The 19,984-nt window shown below is 39.3% G+C and overlaps 2 protein-coding genes across 2 annotated transcripts; one reads left to right on the forward strand and one right to left on the reverse strand.

Annotated features, from left to right (window-relative positions):
- Positions 1-3,357: 3,357 nt before the first annotated feature.
- c8h1orf146 (chromosome 8 C1orf146 homolog) lies at positions 3,358-8,962 on the forward strand. The gene is made up of 5 exons (XM_039691460.2): positions 3,358-3,772; positions 3,964-4,054; positions 6,752-6,923; positions 7,098-7,176; positions 8,508-8,962. The coding sequence occupies exons 1-5, from the start codon at positions 3,713-3,715 to the stop codon at positions 8,616-8,618; spliced, it is 513 nt and encodes a 170-aa protein (XP_039547394.2). The 5' UTR covers positions 3,358-3,712; the 3' UTR covers positions 8,619-8,962.
- glmnb (glomulin, FKBP associated protein b) lies at positions 6,790-17,568 on the reverse strand. Its single transcript, XM_089134163.1, has 20 exons — positions 17,392-17,568; positions 16,980-17,099; positions 16,203-16,313; positions 15,663-15,771; positions 15,286-15,539; positions 13,554-13,555; positions 12,132-12,234; positions 11,860-12,038; positions 11,511-11,564; positions 11,380-11,410; positions 11,174-11,263; positions 10,871-10,912; positions 10,703-10,776; positions 10,477-10,561; positions 10,238-10,347; positions 9,579-9,636; positions 9,353-9,488; positions 9,158-9,249; positions 8,976-9,066; positions 6,790-6,878 (listed from the first exon to the last, which is right to left on the reverse strand). The coding sequence occupies exons 1-19, from the start codon at positions 17,428-17,430 to the stop codon at positions 8,980-8,982; spliced, it is 1,776 nt and encodes a 591-aa protein (XP_088990289.1). The 5' UTR covers positions 17,431-17,568; the 3' UTR covers positions 6,790-6,878; positions 8,976-8,979.
- Positions 17,569-19,984: the final 2,416 nt, after the last annotated feature.

Raw genomic sequence — 19,984 nt, forward strand, 5'->3', positions numbered from 1 at the left:
CGTCTCTGAAGAGTCTGCACTGGGTATGACTGTTCCACCAGATCAATGCCAGAAGCCGTGAATGCTCCAAACACTTGATAGCGTTTCTCTGGTTTACCTCTTGCAGAGATTTCGAAGGTGACTTTTGAGCCATTAAGGTGAGTGGTGTCTGGACGGACTGTACGAAGTGCTAGAGTCTCAGGTTCACCTTTAAGCTGAAGCTGCTGGACAGCAGTAGGTAGGATCATGGTGCGCTGTGCTCCATCATCTAATATAGCATAAGTCTCTATTGTCTTTGCTTCGTGGTGCAACAGCACAGGCACCACTTTCAGAAGGACTCTGCCTGATGCAATGGATGGCAAAAGGTAGATGCGGCTCTCTGAGGTAGCTGATGATGTATTGGTTGCACGACTTCGGGCCACACCATGGAGCACTTGAAGGTGAATACCACCACAGTCACTGCAGGGTTTCTTCAGATTACAGGTCTCAGGCGCATGGGAACGGGCACATTACCAGCAGCGCTTCCCCTCTGAAATCCACTTACAAAGATCAGACACTGACTGTTCTTTAATACTACTGCATCGAGTGATATAGTGTTCTTTACTGCCACAGAAAAGGCAGTTGACTTTGAGGGGGGTCTTCTTCCAAGACACCTTAGAACCGGGGGATGCCGTGTCCTCCATGGCTGCTGCACCATGATACAAGGCTGTACTTTGGCTTCTTGGTTTAGATGCACTCTTCTCCCTTGAACCACTGGGATCACGTTCATACTGGTAACGTTGCACTAACCTGCTAGACAATCTCTGTTGCTGAGCTTTGACGTGGAGCCACCCAGCAAAGTCTTGTAGGTTGTACGGGTTAATACTGAGGGAGTTGAGCTTCCCTTGTAGCTGGAGAAACTCTATGAAACCATCTCTTAAGTACTTTGGCAGTTTACCAACCAAACGATCCACATGCGAGCAGCAGTTCAACTCCATCCCTCTGGGTCCCTCCAAAGATAACAGCATGCTCACTAAGAGGTGAACACGGAGAGCAAAACTCTGAAAACTGCGTGCATCATTTGGTTTTACCTCTGGTGCTGTGAGGATTGCTGCTATTTCGCTCTGCGCCAGCTGATGGGGTTGGCCATATTGTAACTGAAGAGCTTGCATAGCTGCGGAGTACGGGTATGGATGATGGCGGCAGGACTGGCCAATCATTTGTGCCTCAGGCAGTTTAAGGTGTTCCAGCAAGATATGGTACTTGTATTTCTCATCTAGCTCTGCATGAGGTTCAAGAAGATTGTCCAGTGCTAACTTGAGGTTAGCGAATTCCCTTTCGTTGTCATTCACAAAATCAGGAATCTTAGGCTGGGGTGCAGCATGCAAAGGGCGATGAGGCACCAAGTATTCTGGTCTCTTCAGTGGCTGGAGAGTGGATGGATGGAGGGAGGTGTCTGCAAGAGTAGGAATGCTCATGGCAGGAACTGAAGCACTGTGCAGGGTTTGAGGCACTGACGCTAATGGAGGCCTTGTCGCATAATGAGGAACTGAAAAACTGAATGCCGGTGGTGCTGCGACAGGTTGTCGTGGAGAAGATGCCACTGTTGTACAGATGTAAGGCACTCCAGGATGCTGGTAGGTTGGCGTGGGAGCTACTAGCTGTGGCTGCACCTGAGGCTGAAATGCAGTTCCTGCGTCATCATAAGGGCAGAACTGTGTATTAAGCAGTAGTGGCAAAGTGTCTGTTCTTGTAACATGTTGGTGTTGGGGCACGGAGGTAGGTAATGTACCAGATGAAAGTGGTGAGTACAAAGGGAGTGAATTGACTGGCTGTATTGGCACGAAACCAGGGTTAAAGTCCTCTGCCTCTACAGTAGGTGTGTTTACATATATTTGTGTGGCACTCACATGTCTTCGTCCTTTGGTATGTAACTCAATGTCAGGTGACTGTGTAGAAACAGGAAGAATGACTTGATAAGGGGGATGGATGAGGTGAGTTTCCTGGAGATGATCTCGGGGTTGGTGTGGCAGGCTTTACACTTTGCACCTCTTCTTCACCTTCTTCCATCAGGAATGATGTGATATGTTTCATCAGCTCTTGACGCCGATGCTGTCGTTTTTCATACTGCTTGAGTTTGCTTTGAAGTGCAGCCATGTCAGCAGCTTCATCTCTTTCCTTCTCAGAGATAGACTTCATTAATTCCCTCAGTGAACTCATACTTAATAAGTCTGTGGAGCTTGTAGCTGGATGCTCACCCTGGCTGGAGTCTGGTCGTGATTGACTAAATATGCCCACTGCGGCTGCTGCTCCTCTCTGCTCCACTGGCACCTCTGCTGTAGGTGGGGAGGAAAGAGCAGGTCGGTGATGGCTGTAGTCAAGGAGATACTCCTCCAGATGTTTGGGTGTGCGACGATGCCGTGAGGGTCTGCCTGACATCTCAGCATGAGGGAAAGAGGTAGATCGCTCTTCCGATGACATCACTGCAGTAGTCAATGGATCCGGCTCGAAGGACCATATATTGGGGATTGCCCCACTGAAAACTGGTGGACTGCTAGAGAGAGTCAGAGAGTTTAAGTGTTTAATGCACAAGAGTGACCATACTGGTACATAGTTTCTGAAATAAATAACATAACAGAAATAAATATTCACTCACTGAATTATTCAACAACTTAAGATATTACAAACTCAAATATAAACATCTCTGTAGAGTGCACGGATACATGAAATATATTATAAATCAAGAAATATAGGCCTATTAATATGAATCTATAATAAACTGCATAATGCAATTAAATTGACAAACACCGAATGCAAGTTATAGAAATTGACGGTCTTCATTAGCACTGGCAGTACTAAATGGCAAAAAGTGAAAAATATTATCCACAGAGAAAGTCACTTCAAAAGTATAACTTGTAAATATGAACAAACCGCCATGCTAGCGGGATAATCTGCTCGTTAAGCAGGATCAAATTACCGTTAGAACGATCGCTAAACATAATAAACATTATCTAACTCAGCACAGATCGTCACATTGTATTTCAACTGCACTATTAACAATATAACTTACATAGAAGAAAACTTACTTTGTCATAAACTTTCTCTTGCACATGAACGCTGTACATGAACGCGTGCACAATATGATCGCTCAACTGGTGTGGCTTAGTGAATAGGCAATTACACTTAGTTCGTAAGTGCTGAGAACGCTGCACTACGTTATCTGCGTACAACGCAACTTAAAACGTCACCCACGTAACCAGCTCAATTTCTAAAGGGAGATAATTCGCAACAATTTAGGGACTTTAAGCAACAGCCTCTGGTGGAACGGCAACGGCATTCTGGCGTTCTATTGCGCATGCGCGACAAGCTGCTACTTCTTGACGTTCTACTGTAACCGTCTACTACGGGAGAACAGCTGATTTGCCGTATAGTCGTTACTGCGTGACAGATTAAGACAGTTAATGTTATGTTTTAGGTTATGTGGCATTGAAATCGTTTCTGTATATCATTAAGTGCTAAAATCAACCATTCTCTTTCTTTTTAAAACCACTTTCTTTTTGTATTTTGTCTGATGATTAAATTATTCCCTATGCCGTCCTCTTTACTGTTGCTTAGTGATTTTTGCGCTCTTTAACTACGGCAGTTTATTTCCGGCTGCCGTCGCCGTTCTATCAGCAGCTGGCGTCAGTCGACGGTCTGGTTAAAACCTTATTTGTTGAAGAAAACAGTTACCACCGTAACCAACCAACTGGAAATGGCACGCGATACCAACACCTCTTGGAAAACAACCATTATAATCAGTACCTCACCTCAGGTTGTTTTTTTCGTGTTACATTAGCTGGCTACGTTTGCTGTTTACGATGATAGCTTGAAGTTATCATAGCTTTAAGTAAACTATTTTTATTTTATTTTTTTCAGTTTTTGATTATATTATTTGGCTTAATGACAGACAGAATCACACTTATTTATGCGCGTATCTGCTTTTATTTTGTATTGTCTTCGCAGTGTGATGAACCCTCACAGATTCTTGCGCAGCAGCACAAGATTCGCCGCTCGGACAACATTCTGGCCTCTTCTTTTGTTTTTCCCTTGTCAGGTAAAAAGTAGTTAAACTTCATGGGTAAATTTAATCCATAGATGATGTCCTACTTGACGAAAACTTACGGGCAATGTGTAGTTCTAGTTCTAGTTCAGAACTGCTGTCCTTCACAAATAGGCCTACCCCTTTTCCACCAAAAAAAAAAAAAAGAACTGGTTCGGAACAAGTGCTGGTTCAAAGTTTGTTCGGAGACGGTTCAACTTGCGAACCGCTTCAGAACCTATTTGTTTTTCCACTGACTTTTTTTTTTTAAGGCTTTATTTAAACATTCAGTTTACAGAGTAAAACAACATAACAACAACAACAACATAATAGCACAGTTTAGATTTATTTTAATCTATGTAATTCCCTCTTTTTATTTTTATTTTATTTTTTATTTTCATGTATCGTTTTTCCACTGACTAGAGCGCCCAGGGAACGACGTCGTTACTGAGTACGTCGCCACGTCTTAGGTCTTAGCTAGAAACGCTTGCAAATACAACATTACTTTCAGATTATCTCTAACTCGTATACCAAGAAAGCTTTAAAAACAATTGAAATACATAAGTCTTTTAATCTTTTCGTTTGATATGTAATTTTTTTCTGATAAGTTAGCCTATATGTACCCCTGTAATTGTGTCTTTTTTTCTTTCCATTTATTTGTTCTATATTGTGACTTTTCTTCTTTGCTTATGTCTTCAATTTAAAAAAAAAAATACAAAAATAGTAACGCTTGCGTTAACTTCAAGCATAACAATTACAAAGGCAGACTCCATCGTGTTACTGCAAATGTTTCTTTTGGCTTTGTGATCCTTTATTATGGTGAGAAAAGATGTTTAGAACACATCTAAACCCGCCCCAGCCCCCGACGTAAGCATGACGTGGTAAAAGAACGGTTCTAGTCCAGCAAAGAGTTGGTGCTGCTTTGGAACCAGTTCTCCTGGCCGAGAGATATCTTAGCCTATATAATGATATATCTAGATATATATCTAATGATAGATATAATGAGATATATATCTTATATAATATCTTATATAATGACAGTGATCAGTGACTGACATGCGCTTGAGAAATCGTAGTCGTAGTCCACATCGCTGCGAGAATATTCGAGATAGCCTACAAGGGAGGGGTGAATATTGGATTCTTATGCTCCTTTTTCGCTCTGAATAGATATTTGTTAGTGTCTAATATTGAAAGTAAACTTTGTTAGCATTATTATTATTATTTAAACGTAATGCAGCCCATTAGTGAGCGGCAGTAATGACAATATTTGTAGCCCAACCCGGAAGTTAGCATCACCCTGGCTGGTTCCCTTGGTAAAAAAAAAAAAAAACAAAGGAAAGAAAAAACCCAATAGGGTTGTTGTAGGATACTTGGCTTTTGGGTTATTTCAGAAAATAAGTTATGTGGCCAAAAAAAAAAAAAAAAAAGTTTCTCACTTTTCGTTTTTTCCACATAATGATTATCTTCAAATAAGAACAACTTTGATACATTTTGAACCCTAAATTCAATTGGCAGAAGTGAATAGCTGGACAAAGACTATAGATAGTCCCATTTAGTCACTTTATCAACAAAAAAAACTCAAAAGGGTATTATTCTGCAAAAAATGCAGCTGTCCAGGCTGGTAGTGGTAGTTTAATGGTGTGGGGGATATTTTATTGGCACACTTTAAGCCCCTTAGTGCCAATTGGGCATCTTTTAAATGCCACGGCCAACCTGAGCATTGTTTCCGACCATGTCCTTCACTTTATGGCCACCATGTACCCATCCTCTGATGGCTACTTCCAGCAGGATAATGCACCATGTCACAAAGCTCTAATCATTTAAAATTGGTTTCTTAAACATGACAATTAGTTCACAGTACTAAAATGGCCCCCACAGTCACCAGATCTCAACCCAATAGAGCAACTTTGGGATGTGGTGGAACGGGAGCATCGTGCCCTGGATGTGCATCCCACAAATCTCTATTAACTGCAATATGCTATCCTATCAATATGATCCAACATTTCTAAAGAATGCTTTCAGCACCTTGTTGAATCAATGTCACGTAGAATTAAGGCAGTCCTGTAGAGGGGGTCAAACACAGTATTAGTATGGTGTTCCTAATAATCCTTTTGGTGAGTGTATGTAATTATCTCTGTTAGGAAACCACTTAAAAGTTCAGGCAAGCACTTACACTGTTACAAAGTACAGACGACAGAAATATTGTAGCAAACTCTTAGAGTTTGAAATTTTATTCTAAGGTCAGAATATTTAGAAAAGTATGATGAACTGTATTTATTTACGGTAGAACCCTTTTCACATTTCCAGAATTCTCAAAAGTGAACTCATAGTTGAGTTAACTTTTATAGAGGTGAACAGAAGACTACAGCAAAAAATATGATTTTAGCTCTCACAATTGTCCCAATATTAAAAGAAAAAATCCACAATAGCCTTTCCATGACTTTCTAAAGAAGGTAACAAAAGAGAGAGGGAGAGAGGCAGTCATAAGGGAAAAAGATGTTTCAGTTTCAGAAAGACCTTTACAGCAGTGATGCCTAGTCTTTAGTAATTTAACGCCAAGGATATATTACGTATATTGTTGTTAATGTACATAAATACAAAATTTTAATATAAAAAACTACATTATGAAGTTAATCTGTGGAAAGAGCATGCAAAAATAGATCCCAGGTGTACGCTGAAGAGTTGCCTTCTCTTCACTTTTCTGTTACACAGGTACGGCTTTCTTACTGGTCACATTAGAGGAGTTTTCAGCCAAGCTTGAGAATACAGAACTTTTTGAGAGAATTGAGAAGCTTATGAAGGTCCATAGAAACAGTTTTCTTCTGCTTCAAGCTCCAGTCTATGGAAAAAGAGAGTGGGACATATTGTCATCAGTGCAAAACAGGTGCATGATCAATTCAAATCTACAAATATACAGCATTATTTTGAAAGCATACATTACATACAACCAGTCAGAATTCTAGACATATGGAAGAACTGTCCACTTTGTGGAAGAACTCAGTTCTGTCCAGCAGCAAATAATGGTGTAATTCTGGTATTTTTTAAATTTTTGGAACAGATTCCTTGGCTGTAACCTCAGAGTCATACCCGTGCATAGTACTGCTGATGTAGTGAAGGGAATGCTGATCATCGCTAAGGTAACTTATGATGTCTTGCACTTCAGTTTGATTTTTCTTTATTGTTATCATTTTCTAGTAATGTCTTTATTTCACGAATGAATGCTGTCTAAACGCGAATTAAGTTAAGATTTTTAATCTTCATGTTATACTATAAAAACATTTATATTAAAGAAAAAATCATAATAATTTATCTTCCATATATCCACAAGTTTCCTACGCTCCATGAGGCCTTGCGTCAAAAGTGGGGGGGTCTTCCAGTTCGAAGTAAACAAAGCGCGACTTGACATGCTTGACACTCGTTCATTCAACAGTTGACAGTCATGCAAGTTATAGCGATCCAAACTAGCTAACGATGTGGGAACACAACCTCAACGAAATTCAAAAGGGTGAAATAACAGTACCTTTACCCTCCGCAGTAGTTGATTGGGAGTATTATAATAACATTATTAATAATCAATACTCATCAAGGCATGGTGACAGACAGTTGTGCGAGCTGACAAACAATTAAAATAAAAAATACACACTTAGTCATTGTGCTTTGGAGTTTATTCAAAATTATAAATGAATGTGCTACTTGAATACATTAACTGGCACATTTGGTATTCTGTCAACTCAGGCTTTGATCCTGAGTTTAGGTGTAACATCAATAGAGAACAGCCAAACACATGCTGATAGAGTTTATAGAATATTAAGAATTTAAACAAATGTACACAGGAAGATTCGTCGTCTTTTGGGAGGTGATGGAAACTACAGTCAATGGCAGGATCAGAGACGGGCTCTGGCAGGATCACTCTGATTTCGTTTTCAGCTTATGTTAAAAAAAATCACCCAAAAATGAAAATTAAGTCATTAATTACTCACCGCCATGCTGTACCAACCCCGTAAGACCTTCGTTCATCTTCGGAACACAAATGAAGATATTTTTGATTAAATTTGAGAGCTTGATTACTCCTCCATAGGCTTCTAAGGGACTTGCACTTGACGGCCCATAAAGTCATTAAAGAAAATGTTTAAATATTCTATGTGCCTACAGCGGCTCAATTATAAGTTTATCAAGCGACGAGAATACTTTTTGATAAGTTTATCAAGCGACGAGAATAATTGAGCCGCTGTAGGCACATGGAATATTTAAACATTTTCTTTAATGACTTTATGGGCCGTCAAGTGCCAGTCCCTTAGAAGCCTATGGAGGAGTGATCCAGCTCTCAAATTTAATCAAAAATATCTTCATTTGTGTTCCGGAGATGAACGAAGGTCTTACGGGGTTGGTACAGCATGGGGGGTGAGTAATTAATGACTTAATTTTCATTTCTGGGTGAACTAACCCTTTAATGTCCTTTTTATTCCAGGCCACAAGTAAACCCAAAGTGGAGAATTTGAGAGATCAGATGTCTTTGGCTTGTGCTCGCATCGTTGATCATAGCCCAGTTTGGGGGATGCTTCAAGAGATGCAGTTCTAGTGCTATTTATGTTCTTGTCCATGTATCTTCTTTATGTTTGCTATACTTATTTTTAACAGCAGATGTCAGTATTGTTTCATAGTAAGGTGTGTAAAAAACTGTTAATTGCCATTCCTACTTCTGTTCATATCCTTGTAAAAAACCTTTTTCCTTCATAATAGCAAAATAGTTCATAAACCATTAAAAACTAAGTATAAACCTTGCTGGAAAAGACTTTCAGAGTAGGAATACAGTTTTGAAAATATCGATTTTGTAGTTCTCAGTCTCACATTGTTTTTTATCATTGCAAAATACAGCATGGTACAGAGAACGTAAATAAATACATTATTCAGTCCAGACCACAATAATTGTCCCTACTTGTTCATTTTTGACCCTCTTCTATGATCTCCTCTATACGAACCACAAGGCTTTCCATTAAGTCATATGTGACCAGGGCACACTGCAGGACCTGCAAATGATATATTTATTGTTATGTATGACTTATTGTTACTATTTTTAAACTGAATTAAGATAAGTTGGAAGCCTACTGATAATCTAACCTTATCCTGTGCCTCGCGTGGCATGCTGCCAAGTGTCTCATTTTTCACAATCAAGCTCTGAACTGATCTCTTCCCCGAGGCCTCCTTAAATTCTGTGGGGAAACAAAGATGTTACTACAAGTCAAATTCTATTTTTTTTTTTATCACTACATAATATATACATTTAACTGAGAAAGAACACAAAGCATGTATTACCTTTAGCCTTGATCTTTTTATCCTCTCTAAGTCTTTTTAACTCTTTTCCATAGTATGATTTTGACATGCTTAGACATACTCGTAATAATTTTGTGTAACTTTCTGCAATGTGGCACAGGTCTATCCATATTCCAGTCTGAAAATAACAGGTGGTTGGTCTTATTAACAGAACATGATGAAAATATAAGTAAAGTGTTTTGATAAACTGTTGTATAAAAAATCTTACGGAAATTTCTCTTTCATTTATCAATAAATACCGCAGAAGATTCAGAGACTCCATGACCCTTTAAAAACAATCAAGAAGAAAATATTAATATATTAAATATTACATTATATATATATATATATAAAAAAAATTAATAATAATCATTTTTATTTCTTAGTCAAAAATTGTCTTCAGATATTTCCAGTACTTTATACAGAAAGAGTTACGCACAAGAAGTGCATATAATGGTAAAAGCTGACCATCAGCAGGATGAAGCAAGGCCTAAGTAATTTATCAGGGACAGATTATTCAAACGAGGTATGTCAATCACTCAGGTTTTAGTATCATTTTTGGAATGACACAGGATCTGCCTTAAAAATTGGACTACCGGTACTCACCATCTGTTCTGCGTTGTGGGATCATGGCAGTAAACCCGGACTATACGCTCATAAATAAATTATGGTTAGGGATGGATTGTATTTAGTTAGTAGGAGATCTAACATTTAAAGTAGAGACAGCTGCCATACGTGGATTCTGTACTTGGGTTACGATTCATGTCAATGATTTGTTGATATGAAAGTTGATTAGCTCCATCAAGATGTAGTTATGTGCATTCAGTGGCTTGTCAGGCGATTGTTTTCCTTTAGTAAAAGCTTTGTAAAAATACAGGTCTTGTTCACCTGTCCATCCCATGTAGCAAGTCAGTTTCATGGCCCTGTGGGAGAGTGATGGTGTCTCTGAGCAATGAAATGAGCCATGTCCCCTCAAACCAGCCATCCTTATAGGCTGACTTTAAGAAAAAAAGAAAATAAACATTTCTAACATCAGTGATTTTAGAGTTAATAACAATCATATCAATTGGACAAGTTGGCATTTAAGCATGTGATTCTTGAATATATCCGATTGTTTTGTACACTACCTTTCTGCATAGTTCCACTTGATTCCTTATGTTTTTGATGATGATACTTTCGACCCCTGCATGATGGCTAGTCTTCATGATGCGTCTTAGAGAATTCACAAAGAAGAAATAAGCAATTAATACCCAGCGATGTTCTGACTTTTTATATTTACATACACCAACAGATTCCATTCAAATTTTGATAGCACATTTAATTAAACAGATTCAAACTATCTAGATACCATACCTGAAAAATCTGTGCTTCGCTTCACCATTAAGCCTCTCTATAAAGAGCTGGAACACCACAAGACTTCTTGCTCTCTTAATGAAAGAGTTCAAATGACAGCAAACATAAAACTGACTTTAATTCACATATATCAGAATTAAATGCAAGTTGTGTCTCATCTATACTCACCAAATGCTGGATAGGACAGTCAATCATAATTTTAATTAAGTTCTGTGAACAAATAACAAAATTTCTCTTGTAAGTTAACATTGAAATTTTAAAAAATAAACATTGCTGAAAACACTTGTTTTCACCAGGGATTTGTCAATTATTCAATTTATAGGGAAAAGAAAAACTGATATGGTACTGATATATTGTGCTATATATTGTTCAGTTTTTAGATACACAGTACTGTATAAAACACAATAGTACATTTTCAACTCAAAATTTATTTGTTTTGTTTATTCCATAGCAATACATAGTGTTGCATACCTGTGGAACCTCATGGAATGGTCTCAGTTCTAAGAGCTCCGCTGAAAGACTGTAGTCTGTTACTCTTTCCAAACTTTTAACAAATAAGTCCTTAAAATGCAAAAAGACATGGCTGGTAAGTTACTGCTCAGTACTGAAAATTTAAGTACATAATTTTCGGCACTTGTACTAATACTATACTAATTTTTGGTGGAATTTCACTTTACCAGTCCTTTCAAAATCCATGATTCATCCTTTCTGTATTGGGATACAAAGCAGGAAGGGAAGTTGGACTTAAATACATGGTACACTATGTTGGCTTTTTACTACTTAATTAAAAATTCAATTGTGTACACACCTACTCAACAGAAGATTGATGTATTCCATATTGCACTGCAGGACGAAAACAGGGCTGAAATAAAATGTCAAATTAAACCTACGTAAAAGCTCTGGTGCGTTAAAAGTATACCAGTTATTTAAAGCTTTTTCACAAAGACACTGTAATTGTGCATCATAAAAAAAAAAATAATCGAAGCTTTAAACCCTTTTGGTGTATCTGAAGGCCTGAGCACAAAACAAGTTTTTAACTGCTTTTGAAATCCCACGAGATTTGTGGCCTAAACAGTTAACACTGTCTTTGAGTCTGGTAAACATGGCGAGAGGGGAAAAACACATATTTAAAGTTTTGAGGTTTAACTGCAACTTACCTAAAAACTGCAGGAAACACTTCTATGGCAATAAGCTGGACAAACAGCAAGTAAGCCATGCAAGCTCTTGATTCATTTGGTTGACAATCACCTTTCTCCAGTATATCATCTTCTTTCCCCCTCAAAGGATCGTAGAACAGCATTTTTGGCAGGGACTCTTGGATCTCTGCTAAGATTGCCTTGTATTAAGAAGCACAGAACCACTTAGAAGGTCATTCTTTTTCGAAAAGTACCATGCCTAATAGTTACAAGAATGTGACTGATATCATTACCATTATTTCTGTGGCAAAATTCCACAGGGGTGAAGTTTCTATCATGTTTGCCTCTCTGTCCAGCTGAACTTGGAGGAGAGGTTCACTTAGACTCTTCATGCAACTGAGCCATTAGAGAAAGAAAGAAAATTGTGAAGAATTAGGTAAAGGTTAAGATTGCATGCTTATAATCTATAAAGGTTTACATGTTTCTCCGCGTTGTTGCTTAAAGGACAAGTTCTGTATTGTACACTTAAAGCCTTGTTTTAAGATAGCTTCTGATGGAATGGAACGGTTAAGATTGAAATTTGCACATAATATCTTACGCTAGGGGAAAACCTCTTTTTCACAAGAGATTGAAGCCAAAAACTATCCTTAATTTTAAATTAATGTAAAACGCGTTGCGGCAGCATGCAGACATAGGCAAGACGTGCCTATTGGCTGTCCTGCAGCAACTGCAGCAGCCTATCGAGAGAGGCCCTTGGTGACGACAGATCCAATGTGGGCACTTCGCGCCCACTACGTCACCTCCCGCCAATGCGGCCGTGGCTTGAGCCTATAAAAATAGGTCGATGGGCTGATATAATCTGATTTTTCATCTCTTCAGCGAAGCTCACGCATCGCTGGATCGGGGGTGAAGAAGCTGCGCCGTCTGAGAAAAGCCTTCTGAGAAAAGCGTCTCTGCATCTGAAGCCGCTGGCCTTCATCTCGCCACCTTCAGTCGCCATACCTGCTTCGCTTTCCGTCGTTATATCCTTTTACTCTGCATAGTGTGTGTGTTCGCCGCCGCGACTCACACTTTTTCCTCTCTCTATCCTCTCTAAAAGAGCTAGCGTCTTTTTAAAGATGTCTCTTTCCTGCCGCTCATGCTGAGCTGCACTCAGTGACGGGGACCGCCATGTCATCTGCGTTTCCTGCCTGGGAGAGGATCATGCAGCTCTCACGCTTGCTGATGGCGGCTGCCTTCACTGCAAACTATTGCCCATGGTGACTCTGAGCTGAGGACCCGCCTGGCATCCTTCACCGAGACTGCACTTCCACCTGCTAAAGTGCCACGCCGTAAAAAGTGCCGCACTCAGAAAGTCCCCGCGAGCCTTCTCCAACCCGCGACAGCTTGCCGGTTTGCCTGCCAGCTTCACTCGGGTCGCTCGCCAATGGACAATGGCCACCATTGTCCGCCGCTTCCGGACATTGGGTGGGAGACACCGTCTCTCACCCAATGGCCAAAGGCCCTTGGTGACGTCAGATCCAATGGGGGCGCTTCGCGCTAACCCCGTCACCTCCCATCTTCTGTCTTTCACTGCCCTAACAAGAACGTTGGTCTCCTCGGTTGTGAACCGCTCCTTGTGCGCGCCTGGTAAATCCGGCATAATAATATAAATCAGCCATGCAACATGTTGGATGATGCTCTGATTGGTTTATTTCACGTTATGCCCAAACCACACCTATGAATACGGAAGCTATTTCAGACCGAGCTCTTTTAAACTTGCGTCGGGCGCAAGAGTAATTTATCCTGCCGGTAAAATAGCATTAGTGCCCAAGACCCGCCCACAAAGTTACTTGTGCTTTGCACTTGATACTTGCGTTTCAGATCGTTAAAATAGAGCCCATACTGTTTCACAGTTCAGGCTGAACATTTTCACCCTGACTGTGTGGAACACTGTTAATGTGATTAGCTCCCTTAGGTAGCTAACTTATTGGAAATGATGCTTTAGCCTCTCTTCCAGACTCTCTGTGAGTCCCTGCCTGGTTATTATGCACTAAATGAGCCTTTGGTGTTGGATCCCAGCACGCACGCCATTTCACACTGTGTTCCCCTAGCATAAGATATTACGCAGTACGAGGAACCTCTCGTAAGAGATGTACTCGGTTACTAACGTAACCTCGGTTCTCTCTAGAAGAGGGAACGAGTACTGTGTATCTTTGCCGTGCCTGCAACACGCTCTGGTTTGCTTCGGCGGTGAAAAAATGTATAATATCAGCCCATCGAGCTATATTATAGGCTTAGGCCATACCCGCTTTGGTGGGAGGTGATGTAGTGGGCGCAAAGCACCCACATTGGATCTGACGTCACAAAGCGTCTCTCTCGATTGGCTGTTGCAGTTGCCGCAGGACAGCCAATAGGTACGCACCGTCTTGCCTATGTCTGCATAATGCCTCAACACATTTTATATTCATTCAAAATTAAGGATAATTTTTTACTTCAACATCTCGTGGAAAAGAGCTTTTCCCCTAGCGTAAGATATTACGCAGTACTCGTTCGCTCTTCTAGTGAGAACCCAGGTTTCATTAGTAACCGAGTACGTTTCTGTGGTTGCACCCCCCCCCCCCCCCCCCCCCCCGCAACCTCCACATTGGTTGCATTAGGTGCACTGGAACAATCCTCCATAAAACGCATTAAACTTTAGTTTACAAAGACGTGAAACTCACCGAGTGGTCTGGGGTGTTTCCTGATATGCTCACACAAAAATCTCAACAAAAGATGCTTTTCTAACAGGTTTTATCGTAGTTTTTGTCCAAGTCAAGTCAATGGAGTTGGACAAAAACTACGATAAAATCTTTTGGAAAGCATCTTTTGCAGCGATTTTTGTGTGAGTATATCAGTTATCACAGTCACAGGATCAGTTACACAGTTATCATAAGTTACACTAGCTTAAGTTTTGCTTGGGAACAGCATGACTATACTGGTCCACCAGCTTTAACCAGACATGTAATTCATGTGGTTTATGCTGTGGGGGGGTTTCAGCAAGATTTTCAGACTTTTCACATTCACTTGACAGCGATCATAATTTCATTGTATCAGTACATTTTGATTACCTATTACGCTTGTTTAGAACAAAACTAACTAATATTAAAATCTATTAATAGAACAATACCAACCAATAATTATATTGCTTAAATGCCTTTGAACATTTAGATGTGTAGCGTCACTGCAGAACTGATAGACAGTATGACAGCACTATAAATACATTATAGTTAACTTAAGTGTATTTAAATTGAGTGGATTACTTCTATCATTGGTTTTGTCATATTGCCCACCCCAGTAAAGCTGTTAGAAACATGTATTGTGAAAACCACAATAGAAATAAATTGACTTGCCATACTTGGATGAATGGCTAATTTAAGCAGTACATATTTTCCATTAAACAAATATTGTGATTGCATTAGTAAGAACAGGTTTGAAAACATACAACTTCAGAAGAGCAGCCCTTAGTTTGGTGGACACTGAGGTTGTGTCTTGATTCTTGGCTTCCTGTACAAAGGGTTGTACAAAGGTCAGTACTGCAGTGCAGCATCGGCAGAGCCCATACACATCTTCCTGTTCCTGTTTGTGTGAGTAAGGTACAGGCAGTTTTGAAATCTGTTTCTGCAAAGAATCAAGGGCCAAAGCCAGTCCAGGGGCCTTCGACTCATTCATTCTCAACAGCACTGGAAAGGCAACAAACAGAAAATGTGTTAATTATTTATAGTTGCAGTAGAAGGAGCCGTGTTTGTTTTAGGCTTTTATTTTAAGTTAAAAACATGCTTTTTATACTGGTTTAATTCAGTTACCTGACTGAATAAGAGGCATGAGAACAATTATGGAGTCTGAGATGGCATTTGGATCAGTGTTCTCCACTTGGTGTAGTAAAATATCGAGGAGGTCTTTAACATTGCAGATCTGCAATAAAAGTTGTGCTTATGTATTGTCTTACATATTTGTGTGATCATCATTATTTAAAGTATTTAGGACCATATGTGACCCTGGACTACAAAACCAGTCACATGAATTGTTTGAAATCATATGAAAACTGAATAAATAAGCTTTCCATTGATCTATGTTTTGTTAGAATAGGACAATATATGGGCGAGAAAATCTGGAATCTAAAGGTGCAAAAAAACATTGAGAAAATTGAGAAAGTCGTCCATTTATGTTCGCGATTGTGCTGCTTTCACTCAGAGAAATAAATTATTTATATAGTTACATTAGGAAATTCACTTTTGACCCATACAATGTATTGTTGGCTATTTCCACAAATATACCTGTGTCCCGTGCTGCTTGTGACTGATTTTGTGATCCAGGGTCACACATTCGAGTAAGCACAATCTAACCTGTACAAGCTGATTGAGGATAGTTTGGCAGTGGGCAGGACTCCGGTCCTTTTTCAGCACTTCATTCACCAGTGCAGGCAGTAGGCCACTGCCCATAGACCTCACTATGTGCTAGAAAGACATTTATCATTTTACATTTTTACTTTAAATTAAACATTTTTCTATTTTTGAAACTTTATGTATTTGCATATGTATGCCTACACACGTATATTAGACCTGTATTTTTCACATGCCTGAAATACTGGCTGAAATCAGTCATTTGAAAATATGGTGTATATTTTGTGCATTTAAGCTCTGCTTTTAAACCGCTATGGCGTGTTATTTAGTATGTGCTACATGCATGGAAAAGTGGAGCAGTGCAAGAAATTGGTAAATCAACAGCACTTAATGGAGTGCTGCTTCAGAGAGGGCTTCCAGTGAAGCAAGAAATCTGACTGGCTCTCCACTAAACTGCAATCCCACACCCAAAGGTCATAGGGCCTGTCAGTTTGGCAGAAGGACAAAGTGGCGGTTTAGTACAGATACAGCCCATCAAATTCTCCCAATCCCAGTGGGTTGATGTCATAAAAATGAGCCCGGGATATCTCTGTGTAACGTGTTGTGGCACCTGTCTGTCTTTTAAGGATACCTTCTTGTTTGCAGTAGTGTGTTATAGAATCTCAGTGGATACAAAAAGCTTTAAATCTTAAAATGAGTGAGTAATACTTCCCAATGCTTTCGAATACCAAGATCTAAAATGAGTTTTTAAAAGCATTATGCCAATGCTTCCAGATTTACCTGATTGACATCCTCTTTTATGAAGTCCAGTAGTTGACTGCTGTCCCCTTGGGCAATGCAGGTACGACCAGCATTCAGAAAGAGCTCATGGTCTTCTGGTTTAAAGTCTTCAGTTGTTCTCTGAAAACATGGACAAGAGTCATTATCAAATCTTTGATTAAAAAACAATAGATAATAGAAAAAACAAAAAACAATCACACTGTAAATCTTTGAAGTCATGTTTATGGGATTAAAATGTACAAACCATTCAGAGCATATTCACTCTTGCATGCTCTTTAAAGTCATTATCATAATGCATACTGATGTACACACATTAAATGTATGCTTGATATAAATACCAACACAAACCGTTTATAACAAATAAAAAAAAATGCAACAAAATAATATGACACTTCATTTTCTTTTTCCTCACCCATTTTTGAACTACATCCTCTAGTTGATTCACTGCCATTTTCAGAGCTGGTCTTTTCAAAAATAGTCCATGTGAATGACTCTTCAAGGTCAGGATTATAACCGATCCTTTTCTGCTCAAGATCTGAATGACATCTGCAATAAAATTCAGCACACAATAATAGGATAGCTAGGTTTACAATGGAGGTCAGAATGTTTGAAAAGAATCGAGCAAGAGGCAATCTGACAAGGGACCCTTGTAAACCTCTTAGTAAGCATTGCAGCTGAGTGTCTGCTAATAGGATTAAGAAGCAATCTAAAATAGATAGACAGAACTCTCTTGAAGGCCCTGGAAAACAATGAGATTTCTCATTATAATTTACAGTCAATTAATATTTACTCAAAAAAATTCTGTTTTTTCAATTGACTTTTAGAGGCTCTAAGTATAACTGGTTAAACATTTTGCTCTCGAACACAGGATTATAGAAGACCACACTGACTTATAATAACCTAGACTGCTCTCAAATAAGCCCTGGCGTTATTTAAACAAGCTATGCCATGGAAATAATGAAAGCGCATCAGAAATTGCTTCGTTTATCTTTGGCGAGCATGTGTGTACTATCCCTTAGCTAAATCCCTAATAAGTCTAGCATTGCTCCAATGGACATGTAATCTGATATGAGCCATGTCTTTGACTTCCTGCATGGGCAAGTATTGTAGACCCTGATTTCAGGTGTATGGAGACAAACCAGGTTTGAGCAATAGGATTTAAGCAGCAGCTGCGAAGTTTGCTCTGTCTATTACAGTGTGGTGAAAGGCTTTAACAAAAGGCACAATGTAAATATAACAGGAAAGGACAGGCTGGTTGCCTGTTAGCTTCAGATTTGCCCGTGGCTAATTGAAGACTGCTGATTTAGTGTTTTGACAGTGGACAGACTGTGTGTAATGAAAGTCGAGTGCAAAATAAAAAGATCTCTCACTGTATGTTGACAGACAAACAGGTTTGTTGTTTTTGCGTGGTCAGCCCCATATCCTTTTGCACTCGTTGTATGTTCACTAGGTGTTGCAAAGGGAATTTGAATGGGAGGAAGTCGATAGAAGTAGATATTATACTGACAAATCAGTCATTAAATTTTGTTATTTTGATTAACAAACAAGCCACAATATCGCTTCAGAATACACTGTAAAAAAGTGATAATAGTCAATTTCTTTAGGACCAGTTTCTTCATGTTCTGGCCCTTAAGGGGGGTTGACTGCTTTTTTTCTTTGCATGTTTGTGTTTATGGGGTGCAATATAACATGTATTCGAGGTTTTTCTTTTTTTAAAAGTCTTATTTTTTATAAACTTCACCATTATTGTCAGCCGCGCTCTCCTCTGTCCTCAAACGACCGGTCGACTTCCTGAGTCTATGAAACCACTCCCTCAGAAACAGGCAGTGGGCTCAGATTGGTTAGTTTGGGCTGGTGTGTGGTGATTGGCTAAACTGTTGCTCACGTTGTCCGGAAGATTAACGCCCATTACCTTTACGGGCGAAACGTCTATGGATTCGAACTGCAGAATCAGTTTGAGGCAGAATCAGACCGAGAAAGCTGCGATCAAGAGAGTCAAGCAGAACCTCGCCACACAAGGCTCTTACAAAACGTTTCTGAATAATAATTTGCTACATTTTTTTTTTACTTTATACACGTTTGTTTTACAAAATAGCATCTGACTGGCAACAATAGCAACTGACTGGCTACTAATGTTAAACACAAACAGCGTTGGCATTTATATTCTTGAGCAAAACGAAAATAACGTCATGAAGCATATATACATGAATAATACATTAACAACATTAGTACTTATACAAAATTCAGGTCCATAATGTTTGTACGCGTTTGTCGTAGACAAAAAAAAATGGCATAACTAGTAGCCTAGTGGCTATAAAGCCAGCGCTGGCATTTGAAAAAAATAAAACACAAGGCAAGGCGACGTCTGGAATTATACATGCAAATACATTTAAAATGATGAAGTCTTAGCGTACTTACAGGTTGTGGCCCAACAACTGCTGCCTCTGGTTTTAAAGTTGGAACTGCTTCATGTTTTAGTAACAGTTTCTTTTTGAATCCGGCATTGAATTCGTGGAGATTCTGGAAGCTGTCTTCTGTAAATGCGCAGCAGAGAGCTAGATTACGATCGTCATTTTCAGGAACATAATCAAACATAAATTGTATCCATTGTTGACGAATATGGTCATGCCCTTTTCTGCATTTTCCGAAGGGAGGGTTGATGCAAATGTTTGGGTTAGTGACGTCTAAAACCCAGCTGTAGCCCCAATCGAGTCGTGTTTGTTGGCAATATACTCCCTGATTTTTAAAAGACGATATCTCTGCTTACACTGAACTTTCAGCGCTGCAACGGGGTTTTGACACATTTGTTGGTATAACCACATGTCACCATTTTACTTCAGATATTAAATAACGTTTGACTTGACTCATTACCACAAAAAGCACATTTCTACAAAATATTTTAATATAAATATTTCATAAGAATAAACATTTTCTAGTTAACTAACATTTTTGACTTTGCATTTTAGTCAGAAAGGTGTGTTCCAGGGATGTGCACAGTAATTTTG

Source organism: Pimephales promelas, chromosome 8 (assembly GCF_988280905.1).
Source record: "Pimephales promelas chromosome 8, fPimPro1.hap1.1, whole genome shotgun sequence".
NCBI classification, from domain to species: Eukaryota; Metazoa; Chordata; class Actinopteri; order Cypriniformes; family Leuciscidae; genus Pimephales; species Pimephales promelas.